General features: G+C 42.5%; 1 protein-coding gene across 1 annotated transcript in view; it reads right to left on the bottom strand.

Annotated features, from left to right (window-relative positions):
• Positions 1-15,923, bottom strand: part of arhgap29 (Rho GTPase activating protein 29) — an 87,472-nt gene that overhangs the window by 26,853 nt on the left and 44,696 nt on the right. The window contains exons 4-7 of the mRNA XM_033027824.1: positions 11,162-11,302; positions 7,493-7,586; positions 5,716-5,788; positions 4,493-4,553 (exon numbers count right to left, since the gene is read on the bottom strand). Of these exons, the coding sequence (XP_032883715.1) occupies positions 4,493-4,553; positions 5,716-5,788; positions 7,493-7,586; positions 11,162-11,302 (369 nt within the window). The remainder of the gene's footprint in view (positions 1-4,492; positions 4,554-5,715; positions 5,789-7,492; positions 7,587-11,161; positions 11,303-15,923) is intronic.

The raw sequence follows: 15,923 nt of genomic DNA, 5'->3' as shown, positions 1-15,923 counted from the left end.
TAGGAGTAAAGATCCATCTGGTCCAGGATTCATTTTATATTCATGGTTGCAGCCAATGGCCTAGATGAGACACGGTGCAGATATTATTATGGCAAGGTACTTGTTGCCACAGACATTCCTTCTCACAATCATATTAAAAAAAACATTGGAGGGAAGTTAAAAATAGGCTAAACCTATCATTTTTTAGCTCCTTACGATTTTTATATTGGAACCATATTTCTAGTGCTCACAAAAATCAGAACACACCATTTTACACTTGATGGTAAAACTCCTGGAAATGAGGTCAGTTTTGCTTCTATTCCCATTTCCCAGCCTTAGAACCCATTGGGAAATTTAACCTCAACCTTCATCTTGGATTATTGTTAGCACCAGAAACATTTTATCATTGTATAATTCTCCAATTGTCATCACAAAAGCACGATACCCAAAATTCGCTTCAATATGAATTTCAACCCAACTGGTCTGAGAAACTAAATGCCTGTTTATATGCTGCACACTCCATTTTTCTTAACCTTGAACATTCTGGTTTAAAGGGCGTAGGTTCCAACTATATTTTTTGCCTTCCCGCTCCACAACGCTGCAGTTTTACTGCTTGCTCTACACCCATTCTTACACCCAAACCTTCCTGCAAGGATTTGTCTACGTTAACATTGACCCGGTAGAGATGGGCTATAGATAACAAGTTATTACTGACATTTATGGAAACCATATGGGGGCACAGGTGCACAACCTTTTATCCGACATTCCAAATAACGAAAAGCTCCGAATAGCTGACATTTTTTCGGTACTTGAAGAAAGGTCCTTGAAGACGTTCACCGAGGGCGGCCCGCAGAGGTGACAGCGGAACCTCCGGTCGGTCCTCGAAGAAAGGGGAACTAAATCTCCATTCATAAAAGAGAAGGTGAGGGTATATTGCGCGGGAGGGTTAATAATTGACAATCTGCTGCTGCCTGCCCGCTGAGTTAAAAAGTTCCCACGGTAGACTCACGATACAGTGTATCGTGAGTCTTGCGTGGGAACGTTTTAACTCAGCAGGCAGGCAGCAGCAGATTGTCGCTCCCTTCAGTTTCACCCCACCTACACCCCTCTGCTTCCCGGCCATGTGTGTGACCCCTTCCCTCCCCTCTCCAGCTCCCCGCCCATTTCACCGGCGCGGGGGCTTTGCACTGTCTTCACGTCGGCGATGCCAGCAGGTCAGTGCCAGTCACCGGAGACGTCAGGACCAACGGGACACCGACCCCCAGGCCCACTGCAAGCACGGAGATCCCAGAGACCCACAGCCAGCAGCACCCCAGCCCCGTTCCAACTCCAGAGGAACACGCTCTCCGTAGGGACAGAAGCTGATAGTGTGCAAGGCACGTCTTGTTCTTGGGGTTACGGATGAGGGGGCGCAGCTCGGGCTGTGACGTCTCCGGCCACCTCCCTGTACAAGAACTGAGACTGGGAACTGTACTGCCCTTGCAGGTGAGCAGGAGAGTGGGGTTGTTTGCAGTTGCAGAGGGAGGGGGCAAGGGCGGTACAGTTCAGAGTCTCAGCTCCCGTCCAGGGGGGTGGCCGGAGACGTCAGGACCAACGGAACACCGACTGCAAGCACGGAGACCCCAGAGACTCACAGCCAGCAGCAACTCTAGCCCAGCCCCGCTCCAACTCCAGAGGAACCCGGGTTGCGGATGAGGGGGCGCAGCTCGGGCTGTGGGCGAACTGCCACTTGTCGCTGTAGCGGCCAATCTGGGAGTGGGTTCCTGTTGGTCCTGACGTCTCCGGCCACCCCCCTGGACAGGAGCTGAGAGACGTCAGGACCACCAGCAGCCGCTCCCTGATGGGCCGCTACGGCGACAAGTGGCAGTTCGCCCACAGCCCGAGCTGCGCCCCCTCATCAGGACACCGACCCCCAGGCCCACTGCAAGCACGGAGATCCCAGATCAGCAACTCCAGCCCAGCCCCGTTCCAACTCCAGAGGAACACGCTCCCCGGAGGGGCAGAAGCTGATGGTGTGCAAGGTATGTCTTGTTCTTGGGGTGGCGCAGCTCGGGCTGTGGGCGAACTGCCACTTGTCGCCGTAGCGGCCCATCGGGGAGCGGATTCCTCTGGAGTTGGAGGGACAGGGAGACACAGCGGCTTTTGAGAATGGTGGGCAATCACTTCCAAAGTTCTGCCCACAGTCAGTACACCTCTCCTACACTTATCTCCCGCACTAAGATCATCTCGCAGAGAATGATCCCAGCCTAACCTTCCCTATTCTCTCCTATTCTGCAAGAAAAAACTACATTGAAGACTCAAACTCGCGATCGAGTAACTGCCGGGATCGAGGCGCAAACTCGCGATCTTGCGGATATGAGCCGAGCACTCTACCACTGAGCCAGCCGTTAAAATCTACGCTAAAAATCTTCCATTCCGAAAGCTGAAAAATTCAGAATTACGAAAAGTGTCTGGTCCCAAGGCTTTCGGATAAAAGGTTGTGCACCTGTAATACTTATTGACCCAAGACGTTATCAATCCAGAGCTTACAGGGACCCGTTTCATAGCTACATTGCCCTCATAATATTTGGGACAAAGACCCATCATTTATTTATTTGCCTCTGTACACCACAATTTGAGATTTGTAATAGAAATAAAATCACATGTGGTTAAAGTGCACGTTGTCAGATTTTATTAAAGGATATTTTTAAACATAGACTCAATCCATCCACATCGACAAGATATCCTATCTAAGCTTGTCCCGTTTGCCTGCATTTGGCCACAATGCTCTAAACCTGTCCTATTCATATACCTGTTACAGGTGTCTGTTAAATGCAGTTATATTACTCAAGTACCTCCAATGGCAGCTCATTCCATATACCAAACACACTCTGTGAAAAAGCTGCCCTTTTATACCCTGACTTTGGTAAAAGACTCTGCATCCACCCTATCTATTCCGCTCATTATTTTATGTATCTCAATAAGATAGCCCCCTCAGCCTCCTGTGCTCCTAGGAATAAACTCCAACCCTGCCCAACCTTTCTCTATAGCTCAATACCATCCCTGGCAACATCCCCATAAATCTCTGCACTCTCTGCTTTTTAAGTAAAAAATATAATTGAATAATTTATGCTGAAAATATCTGTACAGGCAAAAAAAGTCAAATTATTAAACTATAACACGATTAAAAATTCTCATTAGAATTGTATTGCCTCTGCTAGTACTCTGGCTCTTTTATGATCACATATTTAGCGATTGGCTTCACATGATTGAGCCTCTGTTATTTCTATCACCCACTTAGTTTTCCTGACTGAGAAGTTGTTAGTTTTTAAACTTAAACTTACAGATAAATAGGTTTAAGGATAAATCAGTTCACAGGAATGGAAACCTTACTTAACTCAAGGAGTGTCTGCATATGTCCCTTTCGAGTCTGCAACCAATATAAAAATGAAACACAACAATGCTGTTGCAGAACTTCTCAATAGAAGAATATGATTTATAGGACTTTCTCAAAAAAGATCATTAACATGTCAGATATACCTTTGATCGCAGTCAATACAGAAGAAAGAAATTTCTGGCCTACTTAATCCATTCACTGCTCAGAATAAATTAACCAGCCCTAGACAATGCTTGAACGGGCATTGGAGTCTTGGGTCACAATGAGGCAAACCAGAACAGAGAATAGTTGCAAGGAAACAAACATGTGACCATAGATGACCATGTGACTGAAATATAAAGCTCATCTTATTGAGCCAGATCCTCAGTTTGGATGAATGGAGGTTTTGCTTTAACGTGTTTCTATAACGCAAACTGGATATAACGTAACTGATAAATTAGGGAATACGTTTCTACACAGGCCAAATTAGTTGTAACATGACCATAAACTAGAGAACCACTTAAGAGTTATACTGGAAAATGAAAAAAAGCTGTCTAGAGAAAAAACTGTTTCCATGCAACTTCCCTGCAGTAACCAGACTTTTATGAATACAGCTGCCAGTTGAACCACAGATGGTCATTGTAATTGACAAGAAATTGTTACTATTGACACTTAGTACATTTAAACAATGTAACATGCAGCCTTCACAAGTTTGGCAATACAGTAAAAATAAACTTACAGCTATTAAAAATATCTTTATTTCTGCAAATCCTTCAGGAAAAATAACTTTGCTCTTGCCAGTCTGAAAATCTAGACCCTAACCTCTTTTCTCCATTGATAGTTGTTTTTATAACACAAAGTTTCATAGGAATGCATATGTAGGGAAAAATACTGGAATTCAGTCAAGGCATCAAAAACATGGTAGATATCTGAAAGCATTAACAAGTTTAACAAATATTACTCACATTACAACATCTCTGTAATATCTAGAAAAAACAAGAAATAAAACAAAAAAGACATTGCACGACAGGTGGTCAAAAGCTGTTTGGACGAAGTACCTTGTGAATTGTATTTACAGATGTAAAGTTGGAAATTTGGCAGACAGTAACATTTCTCAGATCATTATATTTTAAAACAATTTCAAAAATGCATTTGTACCTTGCAAGTCATTCTTTTCCCGAACTGATCCTCCTGATCCCACGAATAGGTTTTCGTAGGACTTAAATTGATAATAAAAAACAATTACTAATTTTAGATGCAGAAAAATATCAATGGAAAAATGTTTCATATTTTAACCATAAAACTCCAATTCATTGGATGCAATAATCAGCAGGAGATTTCTAAAGTTTGCTTTCTTTTTATAGTTACAACTTAATTAGCTGCAAGTCTACAACACATCTATGGCATATATGCAAACGATACCAAACCACCAAAACTGAATGTAGTTGTAGTTTATAAATTAATGTGATGTAAACGAGATCATGCTCCACCTTTTTAAATACTTATGCATCAATTATACATTCAACAAATCTAATTATGCATGGTATGTAGATTCCCAAAAGCATTCATTCACAACAAACAGGCTGGTAGCACTGTGCAACAAACAAATGTTTGTAAATGGTTTCTGCATCATCAAATTAATCATGTTGCTATCAATACTGGTGTGTCGTATATAGAAGCTGGAGCTGTTTTCCTCAGAAGGAAAGATTCAAAGGAGACTTAATAGTGCCATGAATACAATGAATGGTTTTGATAAGAGTAGAAAACATGGTAGATATCTGAAAGCATTAACAAGTTTAACAAATATTAGTTGCTTCCAATATGCAATCAATGGAGAGAGATACAAGACCAAGAAGCATGATGAGATGTAAAAAATAAATAAATAAACAGTTATTCTGAGCAATAAAATTAGAAAATGGTAGAAATACTCAACAGGTTATACAGCTTTGGTGGAAAGAGAACAGAGAAGACATTTTAGTTGTTGACTTGGAACAAAAATGGGAAGAGTTGGAAATGAAACAAGTTTCCAGTTATAAAAAATGAAAAGTGGTGGAGAGAAAACAGTGTAAAGCTGTGATAAAAGTGGTCCCGTGGAGATTACAATGACATGTATTGAAGGCAAGAGTCACATGGAGAAAGGAAGGAGGAACCTATTTTTTTTAATATGCAAAGGCCATCAATGAACTTGCTATATAGAAGGCAAAAGAGCATAATGAAATTAGACAAATTAAATAACTTTCAAAAAGCTGCAGAATTGATCAGGTGTCTCCCTGTTTCTATATTATAAATGAGTTATTATTGATTTAGCAATAATTTTATCACATCCTATAATATTTCTGGATCACAATTGTTTCTAATTAGTTTGAACTTTGTGTACTTACGCGGCTTCTTCCACTGATTGGGAGTCCCACAGATGAACTATAGTCCACGTCTCCCATAAGAAAGTCTGAAATGCTGCCAGCCAAAAATTGGTTGATTTAAATGAGAGTTACATTTTCATGAAGTTAAAGTACATTTTTCGCTTCAAAAATTATTGCCAAGCAGAGAGAAAAATCAATATACTACATTTTATTAATGCAGTAATGGCTTCAAAGCACCCCCTTTTACAATTTCATCCAAACTACGCCTCAGCAATATTCGACACATCCATATTCCCAGTTTTATCAGTATGAGGTAGATTAGAGAAAATAAAAAAGGCGATACGGTGGTGCAGCAGTAGAGTTGCTGCTTTACAGCACCGGGGACCCGGGTTTGATCCCGACTATGGGTGCTGTCTGTACGGAGTTTGTAACTTCTCCCCATGACTGCGTGGGTTTTCTCCGCGATCTTCGGTTTCCTCCCACACTCCAAAATGTACAGGTATGTATGTAAATTGGCTTGGTAAATGTAAAAATTGTCCTTAGTGTGTGTAGGATAGTGTTAATATGCGGGGATCGCTGGTCGACGCCGACCGGATGGGCCGAAGGGCCTATTTCCATGCTGTATCTCTAATTTAAAAACTAAACTAATCTAAACTAAAAACAGAAAGGTTAAGTATAAAACAATGATTCCTGGCGGTATGAAGCAAATGTTCTATCGCGCCTACTTAAACTGAATTTTCACTATGAATCTAGTTCTAGACATTGCAAACTTGGGTTAGAAACATAGAAAATAGGAGTAGGCCATTCGGCTCTTCAGGCCAGCACCGCCACTCAATATGATCATGGCTGGTCATCCAAATTCAGTACCCCGTTCCCACTTTTTCCCCCATATCCCTTGATTGAGTTATCCCCAAGAGCCAAATCTAACTCTATCTTGAAAACATCCAGTGAATTGGCCCCCACTGCCTTCTGTGGCAGAGAATTCCAGATTCACAACTCTCTGGGTTGTCACTAAAGCATTTTAAACAATCTAATAGTTGAATGCAACAGCAGTTACTTCACTGGTAAAGAAACATAATTTGAAATAATTTCAGTTTTGAATTCTTAAAACACAAACAGGCAACCTGTAGCACTGGAGCAAAGATTTCATCAGGTATCAATTTTCAGTTCCCAAACCCAAATGCTCTTGAAGATGAATATTAAATATAAAGGCAATCATCCTAATGGTATTGCAGATAAAAATGGCAATCAAGGCACTGAGTCTTAGATTGTGGTTCATTTTGTAATGCATCTTAAATTAGTCCAGTATTTCAACTTTAATAGCAATTCAGGAACTACACACAGTGAGATACAAAATAGGTCTGGAAAAAAAAAGTTAGGGTTCACATTCCTGGCGGTGGAACAATGACCAGCATTAAAATCATCAAATACTGGTGTAGATTGAGAACAGGTTTGAGCTTGGCTGCAATAGCTGAAAACACTGCCGGCATTCAATGTGTAAGCTCACACTATGCTTGGATAAACTAAAGGAAGGATGTGAATCGTGGTATAACTATATTCCAGCAAAAATCTTAAATACTTGAGGTGGGTGGGGAAGGGTAGAAAATTTGAGTGGAGCACGAAGAGAAAAAATAAAGCACCACAGCTAAATTTAAAAGTTCAATAAAAAAAAAATTTCAAAACAATTTAAATTGAAATAATTTTCTAGGCATACTTATGTTGCAGTATTAATAAAGTTTTAATAATATTTCAGCTAAAATACCTATAATAGGCCCAAATTACAAACTGTATTACTTACACATTACCAAATGTGAATGCCAATGTGTCAATGGAAGCAAATATTTCACTGAAATGCTCTCTTTTCTCTTCATTTACTTCATTGTAGTTGGCACCTAAGAGGAAATTATACTTCAATACAATACAATGTAGGTATTCACAACATGAATATGAAGTAAAGGCTCATCAATATGCATCACCTCAATTAATGTAAGCTAACTAAACAAGTACAAGCATTTTCAGTTACAAATATGTACATACTAGACTAATTTAGTATAATGTTTATAAATACTGCAAATAACACAACCCGACTAAAGAGATATAACTGCCAAACAGAACGTACCAACATAGCTATTACAAATTCCACGGGCAAAATAGACCAAATCATTCTTCATCCGAGCATAAAGAAAATGCTTAGACCCACTTTGAACTTCTATCATACTGAAATTCTGACTGAAATCTGGTCAAGATGTGAAGAACCAGGATATTGTCAAATACATTAGTTTCCTGTGCCGCTAAGCATACTAATGGGGTGAATAGTACTGTAAATAAGTCATAACAAAGTACTCTTTAATTATCTTCTTGTAAAGAAACTATAATACAATCTTCTTCAAACAACCTTTCCAAAAAGTAATACAGTGCAAGTTAAAAGAATTCCTTATGGTTCAATAAACCTGCATAACGTCTGCAAAGACCTCACTCCCCCAGGAGTTGGCAAATACAATCCAATGTTTCAGTTCCTTCCCCTCCGAGCTTCCCCAACAAAGAGCAAACTTTGACGTTTTGAATTAAAAACTCACGGTATACCACAATACATACTTGTCTTCATTACCAGCTCAGACCATGAATGCACAAAATAAGCTTGTCTACTCAAAATATATAATTCACTTCAAAGTGATAACTGTTAGAGAGCCCTAAAGAATTACAAAAGTCTTCGTCAAAACCCTGATTTAGCACTTAACTAACTAACGTTAACACTGGTCTTTCTGCGCAAAGTAAGCATTTGTTCCTGTTGCAGGAAGGCTTCTGTCAAAAGATTTGGCTTTTAGTCTTTGATCTCATTGAGTTTTAAGGAAACAAACTTCCTGCAGTTTTTGTTCTAAGTCACAAACATGCGTAGCACATTTGAACTATAACTTCAGCAAGAACTTAAAATACAACTGAAATTTGAGGTAGATATTTTGTCACATCTTTACAACTAGGAAACATATGTAGCTAATATTAAAACATTTTCCAGTAACTCTTTCCAAACCTTCCCATAACTTCCCGAGTAGCAGACTATCTATAACAAATCTTCGTAAAGAACTAAAACTGTGGGTGTGGTTACAAGATATATTTACAGTACATAAAGGTTTACCAGTATGAGAACATATTTCGCCAATTCTATATCCTTAGCTTATCTCCCCTTTCCTGAATTCTGGTGCGAAAAGCAGGACAAAGTATTAGAGTAGTATAAAAATCAGACACTTGAATTTTTTTTTTAAACTTGCATTTAATGCTTTATTTATCACATCAGTTTTTAGTGCTTCAAACATAAAAGTCTGATGGTGACTTCAAAACTAGTCTAAAATCTAAAGGGGCTGTCCCACTGCGGCGACCTAATCCGCAAATTCGCCCTCGACTCATACTCGCAGCATGGTCAACACGAGGTCCTAGGAGGCCTTTGTAACTCTCCTTCATGCTCGAGTAGTCCCCGCATACTCGAGGCCTCAGCTAGGTCGCGGCGTATTTTTCAACATGTTGAAAAATGCCCGCGAGTCAAAAAAAGGTCGCCATGGAAAAAAATCGATATTTTTTACTCGATGTAGGTCGTAGTAGGTCGGCATGTTATTCGTAGGTAATCGTGGGTAGTCGAAGGTAGTCGTAGATAGTCTTCAACATAGTCGAAGGGAGGTCGAAGGAGATCGTCTTCACTCTCCACTATTCGGTGTCCAATTTTCCCGAAGCTAGTCGAAGCCAGTCTTCAACAGTCGAAGGAGGTCGTCTACACAGTCGAAGGAGGTCTTCACATGACATTTTTCAAACTCTCCTAAACTCGCCAATTAGGTCGCCGCAGTGGGACAGCCCCTTAAAGAGTTTTGCTGAGAGATACTCTATCTGCAAACCTTTGCCTGTAAAGCAGAACACTTGATTGACGCAAATAACAGGCTTGCCTGCTTTCGCATATATAAAACTTATGTATGAGCAATTCAAAAATAAAATAGAAATATTACTGAGAAATTAACACCATGCAGCTGCCCCTCAGACCAATAAAACACCTTTCTTCTGGTAAATGAGCCAATTATCAACATTTTACTTAATTGGAAACTTCGGACTATAATAGTTCAAATGTAGCAAAACATCGCAGCACTAGAACTGGAGATTTTTTTTAAATCATCCAGATTGAATATAGAATACCCTGTCTGAGTGGGTGTTAGAGACATGTATTCACAACATTTCAGTAGTACCTAAATCAACACAAATAGCCAAGAAATAGAAGGCTCCTCAGCCCACCATGTCCATGTTGCTCATCAAGTATCCAACTATACCAAGTTGATCCATGGACTTTTATCTGTTCATTGTGGTAGGCTGCCCAATGCACACAAAAAATCCTTTCAGTTCCAAAGTATTCTATGCCCTTGCAATCTTAACCTGTGGCACTCTTAAAATGCATTCAACGTTTTAACTATCTGCCCTCAGTCAAAACACTTGCTATTATTCAGCGTGTCAGCCAATGCAGAAGTATATTTGGATGACGTAAAGTGGCTCCATAACTTCTGGCTACACTAAATTTTGTTAGGATGCAAGTGAAAAGAGACAATCGGCAGTTGTTAGAAATGCATTCATTTCCTCACGTATAGCATGTGATATGTCAGTGAGACCGATTGCATTGTTTGCCATTATCATTTGCAAGAGAGTTAGTGACAAACCAGTGAAATGCATTAAGAATATTTAAGATCAAATTGTGTACAATGGGGGTAGGGATGAAAATAGGTTAAGGCAAATTCAGTCAAGTTAAATATTTTGTCTATAATTCAAATGTGTCAAATTCCACATTTCATGAATTGTGTTCAAACCCACCAGGTGGTGCTATTTTAACTGAGGAATACTTCTCTCCTTTGAATTTTTATCTTACAAAAATTCTCTTTTCATCAATTGCAGTTTTTAATTTTGTTTTAATGTCGAGTAACATTTGCAGCCACCCTTTAATGTAGTGCTATTTTCACATACAAAGACACGAAAATGTATAATGCAGTAAAAGGCACACAATGTTTATTTTAAGATGAGCTACCTAATTCATGTATGAAATTATTACAGCAGCACCTTTAGTTGAACATGGAAACCGGCCCTTCGGTCCACACTGACCATTAGTCAACTGGTCACACTAGTTCTATGTCATCCCATTTTCCTATTCACTCCCTCCATATTGGAGACAACTCTTTGTTAAAAAGGCCAATTAACCTACAAACCGGCACATCTATAGGATGTGGAAGGAACCCTATTCTAAAAACTAAAAACTGAAGCAAGAACACAGGAGACTAGTTTGAAAGAAAGCTCAACTTTCTTCAGCTCAAAGAAAATTTAGAATATACATAGTTAAATAAAGTTCTTGCTTGCATACAGAATACAGAAATTTATATTTAACATAGCTAAACCATATTACATATTTTTCTCAAAATTTAATATAATGCAGTTAGATGCCCAGTCTTACCTTTTACTTTAGAAATCACTGTCCCTGTGGCACTTAGAATGTCCACCGAATTCAATGACTGATGTTTGCTAATCACCAGCTTTAAAACCCTTAACAGCTCTCCGAGACGTTCATGGGCTAACTGATGCAAACTTACATTTTCTGAAAAAACAGGCAAAATCTTCTCAAAACATGTCCAATAAAATGTCATTAAATACATACAGAACATAAAGTGCATCACCAACAACTTTAGAATTAATTCAGAAAAAAACTCGCTAAGGTCAAAGAAAAAACAAAATAAATCAAATATATATGTACCTATTTTATATCATTTTATTTTTTCCACATTTACAAACATACCCCCAGGTTAAAGCGAGGGGTCCATTGGGCAGGGAATGGGAATGCAAACTTTTCTTTACAAAGTTCAGGATCCCAAAGGCCAAACTAATCAAACTCTCAACTTGCCCTGCCACTTTCAAAAGTTCATAACCATTTACAACGTGTTCCCACACACTGCTTATAAGTGTGTTATTTAACCAGTTTGTCTATAAAGTGGAATTTCGGCATATACAATGCATTCTGTTAGTGCTGATCAAAAGCCCAAAAAAGTCCAAACAGAATGGCAAATATTAGAAATTCATTCTCTGGTGGTTTCATCCCCCTCAAGGGCATTAAAACCAACCTGCACATGTCACAGATGCCAGCTGCTTGCCAGGATTGCAGCTGCATGTCATTCCAGTCGACCTGTGGGAAGGGAATAGAGGTGGGGGAAACTGGTAAAGAAGGCAGAAAAAAAAAATGGGAGCAGGAAGTGTGGAGTAAAGCATAGTGGGTCTCTTGGAGGAGACCCCGTAATAGCCGAGCCGAGCTATTGCGCCCTGCCCTTGAGAGCCTGAAGGAATCTGAGAGCTGCAGTTCACAATACAGAAAATTTGCAACCTTCAGAGGGCTGTCAGACCCATGAAAGTTATAGCGTTGTTACAAAACCTACCATCAGCGGCGCTCCAGCTCTGCCACTGCCTGTGCGTGCGATTCCGGAGGCTTTGGGGGGGGGGGGGGGGGGGGGGGGGGGGGGGAGAAGATTAAAATGCAAGTTTGTATTGGTTGTCAGAGAGGGATTTCCTCGGGCTGCTAGCTGATGAAGAAAAATCGTTCATGCTTCCCTTCCCAGTTAAAATAAAAATTTGCAGGACCATTGCGTCGCTGGATTGAACTTAAACACGACTAAAAATGCCTTCGACATCACGGATCGCAATATCAGGACAAAACAAAAGGTATGTCGTTTATTTAACATATTATTTTGCTTTTTGGTGTGGCTTCTTAATCTTATGATGCGAAAATTGTTATTTAGGCCCACATACAAATGGGCCATGTCTTGCCTGCCGATATGGGCTTAAATTTATGGCAACGGCAACATTCAAATCGATCACATTCCAGAAGCATCCACTCTCAAGAAATTCAATTTCTTTTTTTTTTTGCACAATCATGTCATAAGAACATCTAAATCACCTATATTTTGTGTTATTGTCTATCCATGATCAATATTTTCATACTAAATATCGACAGCACAGTTTTAATCAAATGCATTGTGCAAAAAATAATGATTTTGATTATCTTGAGAGTGGATGTTTCTGGATTAATTTATGTGAATTAAACATCTGGAATATAAATTCATGACAAAGTGAGATTTTAAAATCGTATATTGTGAATTCTTGTGTGAATGGGATCAGTCTGTTATTTGGATACTTAGGCTATTAAAAAATGTTAGCCTTTTCTTAAGAAATGTATAGATGTTTAGATCTAGTAATTGAATTAAATGAATTTAATTGATTAGATGAATTTAATTGATTTGACGAAACTGATGAATATGAATTTTTTGTTGCGTATTTACTATTTGTTTTAGCGTTTAACTTTATAATTTCTACCTTTTTTTCTAAAACTGCAAATAACTTGTTTCTGCTAATGCTGTTCAGTGTTTTTTTCTTTACATTTTAAACAGATGTCTCCAAAGAAGAAATGCAACATTGTCAATCCAAATGCCCAGCAAGAGTGATTTAGACAGCATTCGCAGAGATTATCTGGATTTGGACTACTCCAAATTTGGATCTACAGGACATTCTTAATGGGAAAGTAGTAGGCAGAAAGGCCTAACATGCATGGTTTGAAGACCAAAAACCTGTAGTTTACAATGCCAAAATTGAAAAGTTGAGGAAAAACAAGGTGTACAGAGTTGACTCCGACCATCGGGTCCGGTGACCCGCGCCACTGGACTCCGACCATCGGGTCCGGTGACCCGCGCCACTCCATCCCCTTCAGCAACCCACAGCCGTCGCCTTACCTGGAGCCTGGACTCTGCACTGGGCCTGCAGCCTCCACGCTGCTTACTCCCACTCTCCTGGACTTAACTCCACCGGGTCCTAGCGCCCGTCTGCCCAGCCTTGCTAACCTCAGTGGCTGCTCCACTGCCCCGCCCCCATCCCCCCCCAACCATGTCACCCCCGCTCTTCCCCACCCACATTACAGCCCTCTCTCCCCCCCACCCCCTGACCACCCACCACTCCTCCAACACCCACAACCACCCCCCCCCCACACATCGCCCCGTCCCCAGTCTACCCGCCTGCCTGCCTCTGGCCCCCACTCCCGCCCCTGCCGGGTGTTCACCATCCCCCCCGACCTCCCCATCTCCCCCACCCAACGGTCTGTCCTCAGCAGAGGTCTTACCTTTGTCCCCCTCCGTCCCCATCTCAATGAGTTCCGCGCCCACCATAACTTGGAGCGCTTCTACCGCCGTCTCCGCCTCACAGCGCACTTCCATGGGAAGGAGTCCCCGCCCCCCAATGATGACCCCTTTTCCCGTCTCCAACACACCCCCTCCTCGTGGAACCCCCCTCATAAAGTCCCGGCTCTGGAACTATTCATTCAGAACTGCCGCCGCGACGTCAACCGCCTCAACTTCTCCACTCCCCTGTCTCACTCTAATCTTTCCCCCTCTGAACGCACTGCCATTGAATCACTCCGCAAAAACCCAGATTGGGTCATCAAACCAGCCGACAAGGGAGGTGCCGTGGTAGTCTGGCGCGCCGATCTCTACAAAGCTGAGGCCACGCGCCAACTCTCGGACACCTCCGCTTACTTACCCTTGGACCATGACCCCACAGACGAGCACCAGGCCACCATTTCTAGCACCATCACCGACTTCATCAATTCCCACGCCCTGCCTGACCAAGCTTCCAACCTCATCGTTCCCCAGCCCCGCACGGCCCGATTTTACCTTCTCCCCAAAATCCACAAACCCGGCTCTCCCGGCAGACCCATTGTCTCTGCGTGTTCGTGCCCCACCGAACTCATCTCCACATACCTTGACTCCATCCTATCCCCCTTGGTCAAATCCCTCCCACCTATGTTCTAGACACCTCAGACACTCTCCGCCGCCTCCACGCATTCCACTCTCTGGGCCCTCACCCCCTCATCTTCACCATGGATGTCCGGTCACTCTACACCTCCATCCCCCACCAGGATGGCCTCGGAGCCCTCCGGTTCTTCCTCGACCAGAGGAGCAACCTATACCCAGCCACTGACACTCTCCTCCGCTTAGCGGAGTTGGTCCTCACCCTCAACAACTTTACATTTGACTCCTCCCATTTCCTCCAAACACAAGGCGTAGCTATGGGCACACGCATGGGCCCCAGCTACGCCTGCCTCTTTGTCGGGTACGTTGAACAATCCTTGTTCGAGACGTACCAGGGCCCCATCCCCGACCTCTGCCTCCGTTACATTGACGACTGCTTTGGTGCCACCTCCTGCACCTACAAACAACTGACTGACTTCATCCACTTCACCACCAACTTCCATCCGGCACTCCAATACACCTGGACGATTTCCGACACTTCCCTACCATTCCTTGACCTCACCATCTCCATCGCAGGGGACAGACTCCTGACCGACATACATTACAAACCCACTGACTCACATGGCTATCTGGACTACACGTCTTCCCACCCTGCCCCCTGTAAAGACTCCATCCCCTACTCCCAATTCCTCCGCCTACGCCGCATCTGTTCCCAGGATGAGACATTTCATACCAGGGCATCGGAAATGTCCTCGTTCTTCAGGGAACGGGGATTCCCCTCCGCCACCATAGATGAGGCTCACACCAGGGTCTCATCCATACCCCGTAACACTGCTCTCTCTCCCCATCCCCGCACTCGCAACAAGGGCAGAGTCCCTCTGGTCCTCACCTTTCACCCCACCAGCCGGCAAATACAACACATAATCCTCCGCCATTTCCGCCACCTCCAACGTGACCCCACCACTCGCCACATCTTCCCATCTCCCCCCATGTCTGCCTTCCGCAAAGACCGCTCCCTCCGCAACTCCCTCGTCAACTCTTCCCTTCCCTCCCGCACCACCCTCTCCCCGGGCACTTTCCGTTGCAACCGCAAGAAATGCAACACCTGTCCCTTCACCTCCCCCCTCGACTCCATTCAAGGTCCCAAGCAGTCGTTCCAGGTGCGACAAAGGTTCACCTGTATCTCCTCCAACCTCATCTACTGCATCCGCTGCTCTAGATGTCAGCTGATTTACATCGGGGAGACCAAGCGTAGGTTGGGCGATCGTTTCGCCGAACACCTCCGCTCAGTCCGCAATAACCTACCTGAACTCCCGGTGGCTCAGCACTTCAACTCCCCCTCCCATTCCCAATCCGACCTCTCTGTCCTGGGTCTCCTCCATTGCCAGAGTGAGCAACAGCGGAAATTGGAGGAACAGCACCTCATATTCCGTC

The sequence above is a fragment of the Amblyraja radiata genome, chromosome 10, assembly GCF_010909765.2.
Source record: "Amblyraja radiata isolate CabotCenter1 chromosome 10, sAmbRad1.1.pri, whole genome shotgun sequence".
Taxonomy (NCBI): domain Eukaryota; kingdom Metazoa; phylum Chordata; class Chondrichthyes; order Rajiformes; family Rajidae; genus Amblyraja; species Amblyraja radiata.
This window is presented reverse-complemented; position numbering and strand designations above follow the sequence as displayed.